The sequence below is a fragment of the Crinia signifera genome, chromosome 11 (assembly GCF_055691185.1).
Source record: "Crinia signifera chromosome 11, ASM5569118v1, whole genome shotgun sequence".
NCBI lineage: Eukaryota > Metazoa > Chordata > Amphibia > Anura > Myobatrachidae > Crinia > Crinia signifera.
The window spans coordinates 87,758,232-87,776,029 of record NC_139227.1 but is presented as its reverse complement, the minus strand read 5'-3'; the positions used below and the strand labels follow the sequence as shown (position 1 = coordinate 87,776,029).

Sequence of the window (17,798 nt, the reverse complement as noted above, 5' to 3'; positions counted from 1 at the left end):
CATATGTCCGCCCCCTACACGTGCGTCACGGCCGAATTACCATACGTACGCCCAGCGTTTGCATGGGAACGCCCATGAAACGCGGGGCGTATGCATATGGTAATGAGCCCAAATAGCCCTTTACGCCCCTCTCCACCCCCTGTTCGGAGTGTTCACATTTCATGCGGGATTTGGCCGTACGCCCCGCTCGCACATGCGCAGAGACGCCTCTGCACATGCGCAGACACAAAACATTGGCGGCACGAACGCACGCGGATATTACCGCACCAACCAGAATAAGGGCCTATGTTCCTGGACTCCCCTCTTAATTTATGATTGCCATCACCTGTGGTGAAATGCCTTTCTGATCCATTAACTTGTTCACCACAGGTGATGGCAATCATACATTAAGAGGGAAGTAAGTCCAGGAACAGAGCATTGTGTCCATCCTGGAGAGGGTCATTTGGGAGGTATGGGGAAACCTGGCTTGGTACTGATAGGCCTGCTGCAGCTGTAATAATGACAGCAGCTTGGAAGGCCGTTGGTAGCTGAGAATGACATCTGAAATAGCTAGATGAGAATGCTGCACAGCAGAAGTTTGAACAGTCCTCAGTAATTGCTGTGCAGACACACACACAGCATGAAGAGACTAATTGGTGATTTCAGCAATGACACAGGTGGGTAATCAGCCTAGAGTGCAGCTTGCTAGCAGCTCATACCTTCTAGAATCTAGATGGAACACAGGTTATCTCAGAGAGCAGAAAATAGCCCAGGTCCAGGACAGATGACAGAGGTATGTCACCAAATGATATGTGTTTTAGTCAGGATTGTAACATCCCCTATCAAATGCACTTATTGTGAGATTCTTTCTTCACCCTTTTCATTGTATATTAATTTTTTACTATGTGGCCCATAAATGGCTAGTTCCACCCTGGTTACTTATTATAGTTTTCAGTGAAGTTATGATATTGGACCTTTGTGGCTAACACGCAGCCAGTTGTGACCATGATGTTATAACTCAGCATAAAGGGGGCATAAAATTGTTATAATTTACAGGTAAAGTGTAAAAATAAACCTAGTAAGAAAATGGTATATTAAGTTTCGGGTGCAAGTTTTGCAATACCTGAATTGAAAACGGCTTGGTCACTGCAGTGCAATTCAGTAACATAAGTCACACATTGTATAACCGAATGTACACAAAAGGAAACTTAACAAAACAAAAAGGGAATGATTGTGCCGGTGACAAATGACCATACAATAGGGCGATTTGGTTACTTTTCATCCGATTCTGGACAGAAATCGGATAAAAAGTGACTAAATTCATGGTTGCCTACCTGACCCTCTCCATGAAGGAGAAAATGCTCTGTTTCTGGACTTCCCTGGTAATGTATGATTGCCATCACCTGTGGGGAGCTAGGTAATTGATAAGAAAGGTGTTTCACCACAGGTGATGGCAATCATACATTACCAGGGAAGTCCAGGGACAGAGCATTTTCTCCTTCATGGAGAGGGTCAGGTAGGCAAGTGTGCCTAAATTGCATGTGTTTGACATCAGATACAATGCGATTGGAATGGAGCCTGAAAATCGCACCTGTTGCATGATAGATTTATCGTGCTGCCAAAACTTTCAGCAGGCTTGGCTGGGATTGCAGAATGAGGGGGCCGTTGATGCACGATTATGTGCATGAGCGAAACGCTTTGGTGAGTTTCACACTCGACAAACCGTTTGCTCCGGGATGGGTGGGCCGGGGGCGGGCAGCAGGAGAACGCTCAGAGTTTTATGGGAGTCCCCATAAAAAAGCTGGGGGTTCCCCTATGAATGCAGGCGTGGCAATGCCAGCTCGAGACGGGCAGCTGACATCACATGATGTCAGCGCCTGCCCCAAATTTGTCAGATAGCGAAGGGAATAAAAGTCAGTCTAGAGTGAATTTTATTACCAAAGGTGAGAAAAATCATTCGATGGTTTGCAACCATCAATGATTTCTCTCCCGTTCATCCGCATTGAATTAGGCTCAGCGGTTCAAATGAGGATCGCAGACGACTTCTCCCCTCAGACAAGTCATCCTAATATTTGGGTGGTGGTCTGACAGGGGGGAACCCGGCGATCGGAATCCCGACTGCTGGTGCTCCAACAGGGGGGCGAACACAAAGAAGCCACACTGCAGGCTCGCTTAGCTCACCACAGGTTGTGGACCCCCACAAGGGCGAATGGCCCCTGTCAGTCGAGATCCCCTCCTGTCGGAGCACTGGCCGTCATCCGGCACCCTATATGGGCACCTTAAGTCTATGCGGTGGAACCATATGCTAGAAGTGTAAATACAACATCATCGGTATACAGTACTTGCACCATTCCATGTTTGTGGGCCGGGGCACCATCATTAATGCTGGCAATTGCATCTACCCTCTTGGGTGGAAGAGACCCATCGAACACCTGCTTCCTTTCAACATACACATGAGTCTGAACAGGATGGCCACACACACATGACGTTCCTATGACACTCCAAGTGTCACTGTCCAGTTGCCACCCAGAGAGGCCCATTTGTCTGATGGAGAGAAACAATCTAGATGACTAATCCGCCTCAGAAGTGTACCCTAATAATTTGCAATGTTATCCTTAGTACAGCAACAATAAAGTTAGATCTTATGGTTGAACAGACTTAAATGTGTTGAGGACTGTTTTCTCGAGACAATGATTCACCTGCAAGTTGGCAAAAAAAGGAGCCTTGTAGCTTCTGGACTATGACTGTCTGCAGTTATTTTGAGATTGAAAAGAACTCTAAAAAGTTTACAATTTAGAGATTCTTAAAGCAACACTATCAGGAGCTATTTTCTCTCATGGGGGTCCATGTCCTCCATAGAGGGAGAATAGAACCTGTGGCGATCCCGCAAGTGGCACCGAAATACCTGCCTCCTATCGGAATACTGACAGTCAGGATCCAGATTTTGGGGAAACGACCGTTGGAATCTCGACTGTCGGGGGTGCATACCACACACACACACACACACACATGTATTTTTTTTTTTTTTTATAACGGGGGGGGGGGGGGATACACATTTTTGTAAAACTATATTATCCAATGGAATAGAAAACCGCACAATGGGGCAGTGATAAATGAGATAAATGTAAAGGTGCGTACACACACGTACAGATTTTCTATCTGGTGGTAACAAAAACCTGGAAATGTATGGGAGCAGCTGACAATCAAAAAATTGTTCCCAAACACTTGAAAACAGACAGTGATCAGTCAGACAAATTGTTTAAAGTGTTTGGGAACAATTTTTTGATTGTCAGTTGCTCCCATACATTTCCAGGTTTTTGTTCCCACCAGATAGATTAGGCCAGTGGTTCCCAACCCTGGTCCTCAAGTACCGCCAACAGTGCATGTTTTGCAGGTCTCCACACAGTATTACAAGTGCTATAATGAGCTCCACCTGTGGATCTTTTTTTAAATGTGCCTGAATAATGAGTGCACCTGCCGGGTGACCTGGAAAACGTGGACTGTTGGGGGTTCTTGAGGAACAGGGTTGGGTACCACTGGATTAAACAGAAAATCTGTACGTGTGTACGCACCTTAAGGGTGATAAGGAGAGATAAACATCCAGCCAATCAGCTCATTACTGAATTTTTTCAAACATAGGCTGTAACATGGCAGTTAGCAGGTGATTGGCTGGATGTTTATCTCTCCTTGGGGGAGATTCTCTAAGGTAAAAATGCAGTAAAAACCCAATAACGGGTTTTTACTTCATTTTTACCTTAGAGAATCTCCCCCAATTTCGGGATGCTCTAAGCATCCCCCGCCGGGTTACCGCGGCGGGGGGCATCGCCAGAAAAATCTGGCGATGCCCCATAGAAGCCAATGGGCTTCTAACGCGAACGCCCCGCACGGACCCCCGCCGCCCCGCATCGCCCCCTCACCTGTGTCCGGGCAGCACAGAGCTGTGCTGTCCGGACCTGTGAGCTCCTTCCTGCACTGATCCTCTTCTGGGTGCAAGGAGGAGGAGAGCCCTGCGCAGCAGCAGCAGCGCCGGGTGTGTGAGGGAGGGGGGAGCTGCCGGAACCTGCTGGGACCCGGCGACTCTCACCGCAAAGGACAGCTCTTAGCTATAATTATCGAATATGTTAGAACATATGCGATAATTATGATTGCGATGGGTGGTGAAGGGGGGCGATGCTTGGCGGCGAGTTTTAGAGAATCTCCCCCCTTATCACCCATGCATTTATCTCTTGTTAAAGCTTAAGAATTATTGGGGCAGATGTATTAACAAGAACACAAAAACTGCTGAGCTATGAAGTAAGAAAAACATGGCATGTATATTCCTGGATTACATTTTCAAGGATGCTGTTAGTACATTGAATAAACCATGTTTGTTTACCAAAAAGCAAGTTCACTTTCTGAGAATTTTCTATACTGCAGACAATAGTACGCGCTGTGCTTGTCCTTTAGCCTTCCCATAAATGTACACGTTGTTAGACTAATCCTCATATGCAGTCTACCGTAGAACGCTTCCAGAACAAATTGTGTGCTCTTGATTATTGAATACATACACTTTGACAGATAAAGTCGGTGTTATCAGTAAATACCGAATTTGCAGGTATACGGTCACTAAGTTGACAAGGGAAAGGTTGACAGTCATTAGGTTGACATGCATGAAGGTCGACATGACTGACTGTCGACATGGGGTTATGTCGACAGGGTCATTAGGTCAACATGTTTTTTTTTTTACTTTCTTTGAGCTGACATGTGCCGACAGGCGTTTTTTCATGCCTTAGGCCGGTTTCACACACTCCAGCTCCTGCCGGACGGTGAAATCCCGCACGGCCAGGGAGCCGTGCCGCACACAGTAGTTTATCATGGAGGGGATGGCCACAATAGTGTCCATTGTGCGGCACGGCTCCCTGGCCGTGCGGGATTTCACCGCCCAGCAGGAGCCGGAGTGTGTGAAACCAGCCTTACCATCTGCTAGGGCGTTGAGGGAGAATAAAATAGTGTGCCGAGCGCAGGGAACATTGTACACTTTTTTAGTGTCCATTTCGACATTCGAGTGAAAAACCCATGTTGACATTTAGACTGTCGACCTTCCCCATGTTGACCTAATGCAGGTGTCGACCTAATGTGTGTGTTTTGACCTCCAGTCTCAATGACCATCATGCACGTCGAACTAATGACTGTGGACCTTCCTATTGTCTATCCCATAATCCATACCAGAATTTGCTTCCTGAAGTGAAATCTTTGGGCCAGATGTACTAAGCTTGAAAAGTGATAAAATGGAGAGTGATAACCATCCAGCCAATCAGCTGCTAAGTGCCATGTCACTGGCTGAGTTTGAGAAATGTCAGGCAGGAGCTGATTTGCTGGTGGATTATCACTCTCCATTTTATCACTTTTCTAGCTTAGTACATATGGCCCATTGTATAAAGAAATTTAAGTGAATTGTCCTCTTACACAGTATAAATGTCATTGGAAGACTGGAGTTCTGCGCCTCAGTCCTGCTGTACAGAGCCAGATTAAGGTCTAAATGGACCTGGAGCTGAAAATGATCAAGGGCCTATTATGCGCAATAATAGGGGTTGTGGCCAGCACCTAATAATGTGGTGTGGGGGGGGGGCATGACCAGTGTTCTGGTTGGGTGGTCTGCTCATGGGTGTGTCTGTATTTGTGTAAATACTTTCAACTAATTATATATGCCTGGAAAAGGCATATATTGGCGGGTGCCCTCCAAAGGTGCACCCGCAGGACGCCGATGTCCTAAGATACTTGCGGGGTGAGGCGGCACTCCAGTCATAAAAAAATACTGAAAACCGAAACTTGGTAGACAATACGTCAGCACCTTTTATGTGGTAACCTACGTTTACCACACCATATACCCCTTATACAAATCATGCAACACAATAGTAACCCCTTACACTGTACTTGCTTCTTACACATTATGCCACATGGAATGAGACTAACTTCACACCGATTGAGCAAAAATTCACACTATGGCACACAGATGGAGTCAAAATTCACGTTATGCCACATGGATTGAGCCAAAATACACACTATACCAGGCATGTCCAAACAGTGGCCCTCCAGCTGTTGTGAAACTACACGTCCCAGCATGCCTTGACATAGTTTTAGCATTCCCTAATTGCAAAACTGTGGCATTGTATGATGGGACTTGTAGTTTCACATCTTGAGGGCCATAGTTTGGACATGCCTGCACTATACCAAACAGATTGAGCAATATGCTTCATAAATAGGGGCATTGCACGCCAAAGGCACACATTAAAAATTTACACCATAATGCCCTCTACATGTTAAGCCTCACACCATCATCTCCATTATGTATTATGCCAAACACCATAATGCCTATTAAAAATTATGCTACATAAGTGTTGCTTACCTACATGTTTATTGCCAGGGGTTCCATGCTCATTGCCATGTGGAATTACATGCTCATTGCCAAGGGGGAATACATGCTCGCGGTAACTGGGGGACAGTCGCCGCCGGGCAGAAATGACAGCCATTAACAGTCGGGCAGAGAGCAGGGGGCTGCCCGGCTGTATTCAGAGCACTGCATATCCCGGCTATTTGAAATAATACCCCTTTCATACCAGAAAATGCAGGGAATATGGTCCAAGGATCATGCAGGGACATTCTCGGACTGGCCCCTTTTACACCAGCCTAGTCCCTGCATTTTCTGGTGTGAGGGGGAGAGAAAACCACCCCCGCCCCCCTTTAAACAACCAGCTATATCTTCGGAACCAACTGACCCATTTACATGTAGCCTTCGAATGATTTTGGTCCCGTGAAACTGGGCCGTTTGGTTCCAGAGAAATCTGTCCTCAAACAACATGAACAGCCATGAAATTACATTTCAGAAATGAAAAAAAAATAGTTGGTACTTATGTAGTATCTGGGCGTCCGATTTAGAAATCGGATCGGATCGCATCGTATCGCATCGCATGCGACCAAATCGTATGCGATGCGATGGTCAAGATTTTTCCATAGGATTCAATGTTAAAATGGTCTGAGTCCATTTTAACATAGAATTCAATGGGAAAAAGGGGTCCTTTTCCTTTCCCCACTATCCAAGTGGGCATGGAGTTGGATATAAACCTGTGGCGAGCGTAGCGAGCCCCGCGAGGGGACACAGAATACTTTTTAAGAAATATGCGTCCCCTCACGGGGCTCGCTTCGCTCGCCACGCTTCGGGCTCGCTGCGCTCGCCACACTATATAAAATCAACTCTATGCCCACTTGGATAGTGGGGAAATTAACAGGACCTTCTTAACATTGAATCCTATGCAAAATCGCATCAAATCGCATCGCATCGCATCTGATTGTATGCCTTAAGGTAAGGCATAAAATCACAAAATCGGCAGCCCAGATACTACATAAGTACCAAATAGTTTTACCTGCAATATCTCTAGAACCAATTAACCCATATGGACCAGGTATCAGATTGAAGGCCCAGCATTTTGGGTTCGACTGAGATCAACCTCAAGTTTCTGTGATGCCAGAGGGGGAACTGGCAGCAGTTGGAACCGGGTGGAGGTCGGAATTAGCGGGTCCCATGTTATCCTATGGGGAAAACGTTCCAGGTTTGCCTGGTGGTATCTCCGGTTCCGGGGGGGGGGGGGGCTAGCGACGCAGGGCTGGTCTCGTTGGAAAGCCCTGACCCTCAGCTACAAAATGGGCCTATTTGGAGAGTGGGCCTTGAGCTATAACTCCATCAGGCCCATTGTTAATCCGGCTCTGCTGCTGCAGTAGTGACAGATGACTGAGAAAATGTATTTATAATGGTACTATGCAAAAAGCAGGGTTGGGTACGGGATCCTGACAGGATGCCGATGGTTAAAATACTTACAATGGCATCCTGTCCCAACATATTTTGGTATTAACTGTAAACCACCCCTTCCGCAACCTTAGTCTAATACCCCTTTCACACCGGCCACCCAGCAATTAAAAGTGCCGGGTCATTTTGCCGGGTGCAGCCTGACCCCAATTCACAACACACGCAAATTACCGGGGTAAAGCTTTTTAACCCGGGAATTAGCAGTTTTTTCTGTGGTGTGAAAGGGTCAACACGGGTCTTAAATCCCGGTACTCCAAGCCTGCTCTTGACCAGGGTTGGGGTGCCGGGATTTAAGACCTGTGTTGACCCTTTCACACCAAAGAAAAACCTGGATTTTTCACCAAATTCCCAAGTTGAAAAGGTTTAACCCGGTAATTTGCTTCTGGTGTGAAAGGGGTATAACCTGCCCCTCCTGCAGCCTAACCCTAACCTGCCCCTCCTGCAACCTTCTGGGGCCTACACACAGGCTGATTTCAGCCCATTTTCTAAGCGGTCTGACCAAATCGCTTAAAAAATTACCCTACATCTCTACGTGTGTAGGGGCCATAGCGATAACAATGCAAGGCCCTGCGCATAGCTATAGACAGGCGATTAAGATTGTATTCAGATTGGCAGTCAGGGCAAATGTTATCACTGTGCAGCGCTGTGTGCTGAGCGATATTGCTGAGCCATGCTACACAAAAGAAAATATCTTTCTATATACCACTTGCCCCAGACCTGAGGCCACTTTTTTGTATATAAATGCTCTCAACAAAATGGAGACAGAGGAACCAACAACATGGACTAACAAATACATAGATGCACAAGAAAGCAACTTGTTTAATGGTAGTCACAGACTAACCCTATTTCCACCACCACCCTCACTCCGCAACCTAACCTTATTCCTCCCTCCACCACCAGTCCTCAGCATCACCCGTTTTCCTACTACCGTCACACCACAGCCTAACCCTATCCCCCTACTACCATCACTCTGCAGCCTAACCCTATTCCCCCTACTACCATCACTCTGCAGCCTAACCCTATTCCCCCTACTACCGTCACTCTGCAGCCTAACCCTATCCCCCCACCACCACCACCTTCACTTTGTAGCCTAACCCTATCCCCCCCCCACCATCAATCCACAGCACCCTAGCCCTATTCCTCCCCCACCATCACTCAGCAGCCTAACCTTATTCCTACCTCCACCAGCACTCCTCAGCATCACCCGTTTCCCTACTACCGTCACTCCACAGCCTAACCCTATTCCCCCTACCATCACTCCACAGCCTATCCCCCCCCCCCACTACCATCACTCCACAGCCTAACCCTCTCCCCCTACTACCGTCACTCAGCAGCCTAACCCTATTCCCCCTACTACCGTCACTCAGCAGCCTAACCCTATTCCCCCTACTACCATCACTCTGCAGCCTAATCCTATTCCCCCTACTACCATCACTCTGCAGCCTAACCCTATTCCCCCTACTACCATCACTCGGCAGCCTAACCCTATTCCCCCTACTACCGTCACTCAGCAGCCTAACCCTATTCCCCCTACTACCGTCACTCTGCAGCCTAATCCTATTCCCCCTACTACCATCACTCTGCAGCCTAATCCTATTCCCCCTACTACCATCACTCTGCAGCCTAACCCTATTCCCCCTACTACCATCACTCTGCAGCCTAACCCTATTCCTCTACTACCATCACTCCGCAGCCTAACCCTATTCCCCCTACTACCATCACTCTGCAGCCTAACCCTATTCCCCCTACTACCATCACTCCGCAGCCTAACCCTATTCCCCCCTACTACCATCACTCCGCAGCCTAACCCTATTCCCCCCTACTACCATCACTCCGCAGCCTAACCCTATTCCCCCTACTACCATCACTCCGCACCCTAACCCTATCCCCCCCCACCATCACTCCACAGCACCCTAACCCTATTCCTCCCCCGCATCACTCAGCAGCCTAACCCTATTTCCACCACCACCCTCACTCCGCAGCCTAACCTTATTCCTCCCTCCACCAGCACTCCTCAGCCTCACCCTTTTCCCTCACCATCACTCTACAGCCTAACCCTACCACCCACCCTCACTCCACAGCCTAACCATATCCCCCCACCACTATCACTCCACAGCTCAACCCTATTCCCCCCACCCACAGTCTCTCCGCAGCCTAACTATTCTTCCCATCACTCCGCAGCCTGACTCTATTCCACTCCCATCACCATAACTTTGCAACCTAATGCTATTCTTCCCCTCCACTCGCATCACTCTGCAACCTAATCCTATCACTGCCTGGTAGATTTACGTTCGGCATTCTGACAATTGTTGGGGTTCCAGTGCCGGTATTCTAATCACCATATCCCAGCCACGTCCTCTAGTGCATGGTGGAATGTGTGTATAATGAGTGTGAGCATTGTGTGGCATAATTTGAGTCAGACACTTGGATCCCTGGATACACCCCTGCTGAGAAACATTCTATGACAACAGCTGGTCCAATAACACTGCTACCTCTCCACCCGGGGTCTCCCCCTCAGTTTTTTTTTTTTTTAAATTGAATTTGTAATTTTAGGTCTGCTTCCGAAAGTGGGTGAGGCAGCAGTGCCATAGTATGCTACTGCCACTCTGTCTCTCACTATCTCTCTGAGGGGGCGATTCTGCAACACAGAAATGTGGTAACCCCGTTATCTGGGGATTTCTGTATGCTGTATTAGCCCACCGCAGTGTTAGCGCTGCGGAGGGAATCGCCAGCAAAAGCTGGCGATTACCTGCGAAAGCCTATCGGCTTCTTACCGCAGCGCTGTTTGAGGGATCCGTCACGGATCCCTCCCAGCGTGCCCTGCGGCCGGCGCCGGGGTCTGCGCATGCGCAGATGGACTCCCGGGTCACAGACCCAGAAGTCCAGTGCCGGCACCGCATCGCAAGGGACAGCTCTTATCGCAAGAGCTGTCCCTTGTGTTAATAACCTCATATGTTACAGCATATGCCGTTATTAAAATTGTGGTAGCCGGCGAAGGGGGCCGCGGATGTTACAACATCCCGTCCTCTGAAACCTGTCACCCACTGACTCCCCTTCACCCTGTCGCTCCATCTCACACACTATCTCTATCCATCATACGTATTTGGCATTCTCTTTGGGGCCATGCCCGTGTGTGTGTGTGTGTGTGTGTGTGTGTGAGAGTGAGGTAGTTGGTTTGGGTATATATGTGTGTGTGTAATGGAGCTGCCATGAGGGTATTTATGTATACGGAGGTGGCTGTGGCAAGGCGACAGTATCATATTATATAATAGTTTACATACTGTACATTAGCACACACAACACTTTGACATTTTTTAAGAACTGGTCTAAGCATCAATTTATGCCCCACTCCTACTGTAGCTCCACGCACATTATCCACAGCTCTGTTCCTCCAGGGTGGAGAGACCGGGGGTCTGCCCAGTCCCAGGCCCCAACATTTCTGATGGCAGCCCTGCCCGTGTTGCTTCTATTGTACACAAAATCACAAATGAGTTTGCAATGGATTGGGTGGGCATCGTTTTTTTCCCTTGTTGGGCAGCATTAACAATTCTGTAGCCCAGAAATTACAAATGCACTTGTGTACAAACATGAATTAGGGCCAGTGTGCAATTATCGTGCCCTAAAGCATGAAGTTTAACTATTTGATTCTGGGTGTCATGGCCGTTGTCAAACACTATGTAATGTAACCTGCTGCGCTGTATAAAAAAAGTAAATAAATAAAAGCTTAATAATGCAGGGCAACTTTGGGCAAAATTGTTCAGTTATCCGTGGAATCCGAACCACTCCGAACATAGGCCCCCGAGCTGTCTGCGATCCACGCTCGCGAGTTTCCGGATTTGTTTAGAAACCTGAGCGGAAGAACACGGTAATCCCGCATCGGATATTCTGAAGACGCCGGGGTGTTTATTACCAGGGGAGCCGAGGGGGGGGGGGAGAGGGTACTAATTACCTGGGCCCGGGCTTACTGGAGGGGCCCGTCAGGGGCCCTGGTTCGACCCCCTTCTTCGTCCATCCCCGCCAGCAGCATACACCTCTACTGCCTGCTGTCGGCACAGTACATGCTGAAGGTGTGTGTGCTGCTGCTGCTAGGGGGGGCATAGCCTCCCACGATTAGCCTCCACCTCGAAACATTTTTGAGGCATATACTCCCGCGATTAGGCCACGCCCTCCACATTTTACCGGGGCCCGGCACACCTCTCGGCTGCCCTGTTTATTACTGGCAATGGTGTGTTGACTGCAGAGGGGTCTGTGGTGCAGCCTCAGAGGGGTGTGTTGTGCAGTGCAGAGGGGTTTGTGCTGTGTATTGTTTTGGTCGTGTGTTAGGCAGGCTGTGTCAGTGCGCAGAGGGTTGAGTCTGTCAGTCAGTGTAGTGCGGTACGGTACACAGGCAGGCTGCCAGTCAGCTTTTGTTTATTTTTTCATTGTGGTGTGCTGCACTGCAATCCAATACACCATATACTATACTGTCAGAATGTCTGTGTGTGATTGTTCTGCCTCCACACAGTGTTATACAAGCTGCGCATAAAAAAATTATAATTTTGCTCTTCTTTATTGTTTGTGTGTCTTGCACCCCAATACACCATACTAATACTGTAAGAAGTTCCGTGTGTTAATAACCTGCCAGCTTGCTGCAGGCCTTGGCCTAAATTGAATGAAAACAACATTGTGAGCTCTAAAGTGGTCAAACTTGTCTGGAAGAGGCTGGAAATTAATGTAATTGAGGTTAATATTACTTTAGGGACAAAAAATGCAATTACGTGATTTGGGAGTTTTTTTTTTTTTTTACCATTTTTGAAAAAAAAAATCCAAAGCCTTTCACCGCCGCTTGACAAACCCTAAATCCAAATCTTCGGCCCCAGTGTCCATCTCTAGTTCCCACTATAGCAAGTGTTCATGCCTGGAAATATTTGGGATTTGCTGCAGTTCACTGGAATAGGGAGCAATACGTGTACATGCTGTACCATTGAAGGCCTTTTTACGTGACCAAAATATCTTTCCCTAGACAACATTGTATGTATCATTTACTTGAACTTACTTAAGCAAATGTCAAAAATAGAATATAATGCCCTTTTGAACATACATAAACTGAACTCTCCTGTTGAACTTACTGATGCTTTTCAAGAAATATTTAACAACATTAACCCATTTCGTAAGTTGAACTTTGGAATTGACAGATAAAAAAAAATCCTTCAACAGACGCATCATTTTCCCTCTGGGATGATCTGTCCTACCTAGCTCAGCATTTCTTACATCCATTACTCTGCACATTTTATTGACTTGTATCTAAAGGTTTAGATTTTTTCCGGGTTTTTTTAAATGAAATTGCTAAACGTGACCCAGTGGGCCTAATTCAAGTTGAGTTGTCATTTTGCAACATTCCGCAAAATTACTGCTCCCGGCGGCAGGCAGAGGGGGGACCGCCAAGCACAAGGCAAGACTCCCACATGCAGGCGGTAGATCTTAGGCGCCTCCAGAGGACGTCTCAATACTAGCGCCTATATTTGCATATTTTCACACAGCAGCTGCATACTGAATTTCAGCTGTGAAGCTCTGAATCCGACCCTCTGTATGAACAAAATTGGGAAGCAGACGGAGATATTCTGTACCCGCAAGGTCGATGGAGGAGGTTAGAAACACAGACAGAGGATTAGGGCACATGTACAAATACAGAGACTATGGGCAAAATTCTGATATCTGATAGCAAGGCTGCAATTTTTGCAGATGGACAAAACTATGCTGCACTGCAAGTGCGGCAGATGTAAGATGCTGCACTGCAGGTGGGGCAGATGTAACCGTTTCTAAAAACTCACACTTTAGTAAATTTACACAGGACACCAGTCATTGGAGCTTTGCCTTTTCACTGTGATGTGAATTCACAGCACAAGCAATTATCGGCGACCGCACATACGCTATGGTATGCTGTGCGCATATGAAGGTGTCTGCAGGAAGGCAGTGAGTGAAGGCTAGCCTTTGCTGGCTGCTCGCAGGGTGATTGACCAGGTGACTCTGGGCAGGGCCGCAACTAGGGGGGGGGGTCACGCGCACCGGGCGCTGCGGAGGGAAGCGCTAGTGATGACTTTGATTTCCGGCAAGTCTTTTCAAAGTCATCACCAGCGCTTCCCGCCGCCGCGCTAGTAGGAGAGACGGATGGAGTCAAGCTGCCGCTACAGCGGCTACACCAGTCCACAGAACCCCGCTGGCTGCACACAGGAGTTATGTAAGTTGTCAGCGGGGAGGGGGGGGGTCTCCGGCGCCAGGGCCAAGGCGGTCATTCGGTCCGTCCCCGTCCCCCCTGGTCAGGGGCCTGGGCGCCGGAAACTCTAGTCTTGGCCCTGCTCTGGGGTAGATGTATGAAGCAGTGGTAAGGGAGGAGAAGTGATCCAGAAGAAAAGTGGCCCATGGCAACCAATCAACTGAGCTCTATAATGTTATATTATGCAAATTATAGATGCTACTTCAGTGCTGATTGGTTGCCATGGGCCACTTCTCCTCTGGCTCATTTCTTTTCCCTTATGACTGTTTCATACATCTACCCTGAGAGAGGTCGCCATGTAAAAATATCTAATTGGAATGGAAAACAGAGGCAGAACTACCATTGGTGCAGCAGGTGCAGTGCACAGGGCTGCTGAGGACTAGGGGGCCTACTGCTGCCCTTTCACGCTCTTCCTGTCCCCCACTGTTTTTCCCTGTCACACTCTGCCTCCCCCTGTCACCCACTGCCGTGTAGCATATTGTGAATATTGTTACCCCCCTGGACGCTTGGCTTCCTGAGATTGCGACTATTGGCTAAAGTGGGCGCTTCTCAGGTGACAGATTTTTTTTTTTTTTTCAGACCTAATAAGGCACGTGGAGGGTTCACACATTTGTCAGACCCTCAGGTTTGCACATTTTAGGAACACCGATCATTGACAGGCATCTTGAAAAAGGCATTGCAGCATGCCAAAAACGCATTGAACTAAGTGTCTTTTTATCATAATACAGCGGTGTGCGGAGCATTTGTGTTTCAGCACCTTGGTGCCATACCCAAATACCCGGGTCACATCTAGTACGGTACGGATGCTGTCAGATATCTGGTTCTGCACTGTTGTTTTATTTTAAAAATAAAGAAACTTTGGTACTTGTTTCCAAAGGACCCGATTTTTTCATTGTATACCCACCCTTATGGGTATTTTACATGTGAAATCCCCCCCCCCCCATTGTTAACGCCACCTCACAATGAACGCCAACCCGAAGCGTGGCGAGCGCAGCGAGGCACCGGGCCCGAAGCATGGCGAGCGCAGCGCATTACTTCACAGGTATTACGCGCACGCCATGCTTCGGGCTCGGTGGCTCATTGCGCTCACCACACTATATAAAATCAACTCCACGCCGACGTGGATAGTGGGGGTATGAAAAGGTCGGAGGACTCGTACCGCTGCGCTCGCCACGCTTCGGGTTGGCGTTCATTGTGGGGTGGCGTTAACAATGGGGGGTTTCACATGTAAGATACCCATAAGGATGGGTATACAATGAAAAATTGGGTCCATTGGCCCATTTAACATTGTTCCCTATGTGAAATCGCGTCCATCGCATCGGTCGCATCGCATGCCTTAACTTAAGGCATGTGATGGACGCGATTTTTTAATTGTCTGGGAAAATGCTAAAAATAGACCTGAAATCGCGTCGGACGCGTCCATCGCATACCTTAAGTTAAGGTATGCGATCACATGCGACGAGCGCCATGCTAGGAAACAAGTACCAAAACTTTTGTTTTATACTAGTTTTCGTGAAATTCCAAGATACCTTTACGGGATTTTACACAGCCCCTGATATGTAAGCATACATGTGAGCACCTTTTTATATGCCTGCAGGAGTGAGGTGATCCAGTAACATCCCTGGATCTTTTGGAAATATTGGGAACACCCTTTTCCATATTTTCTGTCCACACAAATGGAGAACATTTATGCTTATGCAGTATCACACTAGTGTTTATTCTCCCCTTTCTCTACATATCTGAACTTTGGAGCCGGAGAGAAAGTGGGAATCAACCAGAATAACCCCCTTCGTAACTATGTCCAGGTGGGTAGGAAACAAAATGGTGTCCAAAAATTCTATATAAACTGAACTGTATGCAACACAAAATGTTACTTGTGTAAGAAAGTAATATATCAATTTCTGAAAAAAAGGAAGAGCAGGTAAATGCATATATTTATTGTACCAAAGAGTTAACGGAAGCGGGACCATTTGTCTACAGCAAAAAGATAGACAACCATAAGGTCGACACGCCAAAAGGTCGACATGCAAAAAGATCGACACTGCCATTAGGCCGACAGTGTCTAGCTCGACAGTCAAAAGGTTGACATGGGGTTTTTCACAGTTTTTTTACCCAAATGTCGACACATTCGACATGGACACAGTTTGAAGTGAATCGCATCGCTCGCTATGCTTCGGGCACAGTGCCTTGCTGCGCTCGCCACAGTATTTTATTCTCACACCTCGCTTTAGTGGATGGTAGGGCATGAAATACCGCCTGTTGGCACATGTAGTCTCAAAAAACAGTGGAAAACCTCATGTCGACCTAGACACTGTCGACCTAATGGCAGTGTCGACCTTTTGACATGTCGACCTTCTGGCAGCTCCACAGTGCTGGCTAAGATGTGACTTCCGGGTTGTGGTATCGCCAGATCCCATCACCCTGTGCCGCAGGCTCTATCTGCTCTACGCCCGGCCAGGAGGAGAGTTGGTGCGCAGGTCCATTTGATGTCGTGACGTCATGCGGTAGTCCCGCAATGCTCCTCTGGGAACCATTTGATTGGTACTGTATATACGAAATGGGAGAAGGGACTGTCTATTAAGGGTGCACAAAAAAATGTATTAACATTTAACTTTTAATAGTCTTGTAGTAAAAATTCCCTATTTTGTATAAAGGGATCGAAGACTGCAGGCCATTTTTGTGTGGCTAGGTTGTCTTTTCTCCTCTTCCTATAGGGTGAGATATACTTAAGGGAAAATTAGTTCAAAAGCACCTTTTTCTGGCTATATATATATATATATATATATATATATATATATATATATATATATATATATATATATATAGTGTGTGTGTTTAGAAATCCTTTGGGGGAGGGGCTGTGTTTTGTTTTTGTTAGGGGGGGGTTGCATGGATGTTTATTCAAAACCTTAATTCGCATGCAAGCGGGTGCAATCTGCGGTGTGCGGACCTTCGTGCGGGAGGCGTTTAGATGACCCACAAAGTTGCGAATATCGCAGCTTTGCGGGTGAACCAGAATGACCCAGTTAGTATAAATCTGTCTATCTCTATACATCTATGATGGGGTTTATTTACTAAGAGTTCTGTTGAAGATGGGATGTTACCAGTGGCGACTTCAGAGGTGGGGTTGCAGCATAGTTCAAAGTTCAACCAACTGCCATTCCAAACTGACTCGCTGGCAGTTAGTGTTTCTCCCCTATTTGAATATTGAAGGGTGCTGCCGCCACTGGATGTTGCCCATAGTAACAATCAGAAACTACTTCTTATTTATTTAGCAACCTCTAGAAGAAAATAGATAGCAACATCCCATCTTCAATAGAACTCCCATCTTCGTAAATAAACCCTGGTGTGTCTAATAATACTTATTGGAATTGGCAGCCACTGTACTTGGCTATTGCTATGCGCAATAGATAGTAGATGCGGGTAGAAAACTATAATTTTTTTGTGGGCCCCATGCGCTGCCCATTGACAAGGAAGGCAGGCGCCATCACACCTGTGACCTAATACCAGCTGCACTTCTGCCCTTGCCCCCCATGGGGGAGCATTCAGAAGACTGACAGCAAAATTGAGATGATCAGAGTCCCAACATATCACAGAAGCAAGTACTGGGGTTGGGGTTACAGTAGGCTGCTGGAAGAGGGAGAGGGGGGAATTATTGGTAGGCTGTGGGGTATTTATTTACAGTTTCTTATATTTATTATAAGAAGGGGTATGAGTGGATAGGGA

The 17,798-nt window shown here is 47.3% G+C and overlaps 1 protein-coding gene across 1 annotated transcript in view; it reads left to right on the top strand.

Moving 5' to 3' along the window:
- Nucleotides 1–673: 673 nt before the first annotated feature.
- The window catches only part of IGF2 (insulin like growth factor 2), a 68,411-nt gene continuing 51,286 nt past the window's right edge, over nucleotides 674–17,798 (top strand). The window contains exon 1 of the mRNA XM_083165588.1: nucleotides 674–772. Coding sequence (XP_083021714.1) covers nucleotides 713–772 — 60 coding nt within the window. The 5' untranslated portion in view covers nucleotides 674–712. The remainder of the gene's footprint in view (nucleotides 773–17,798) is intronic.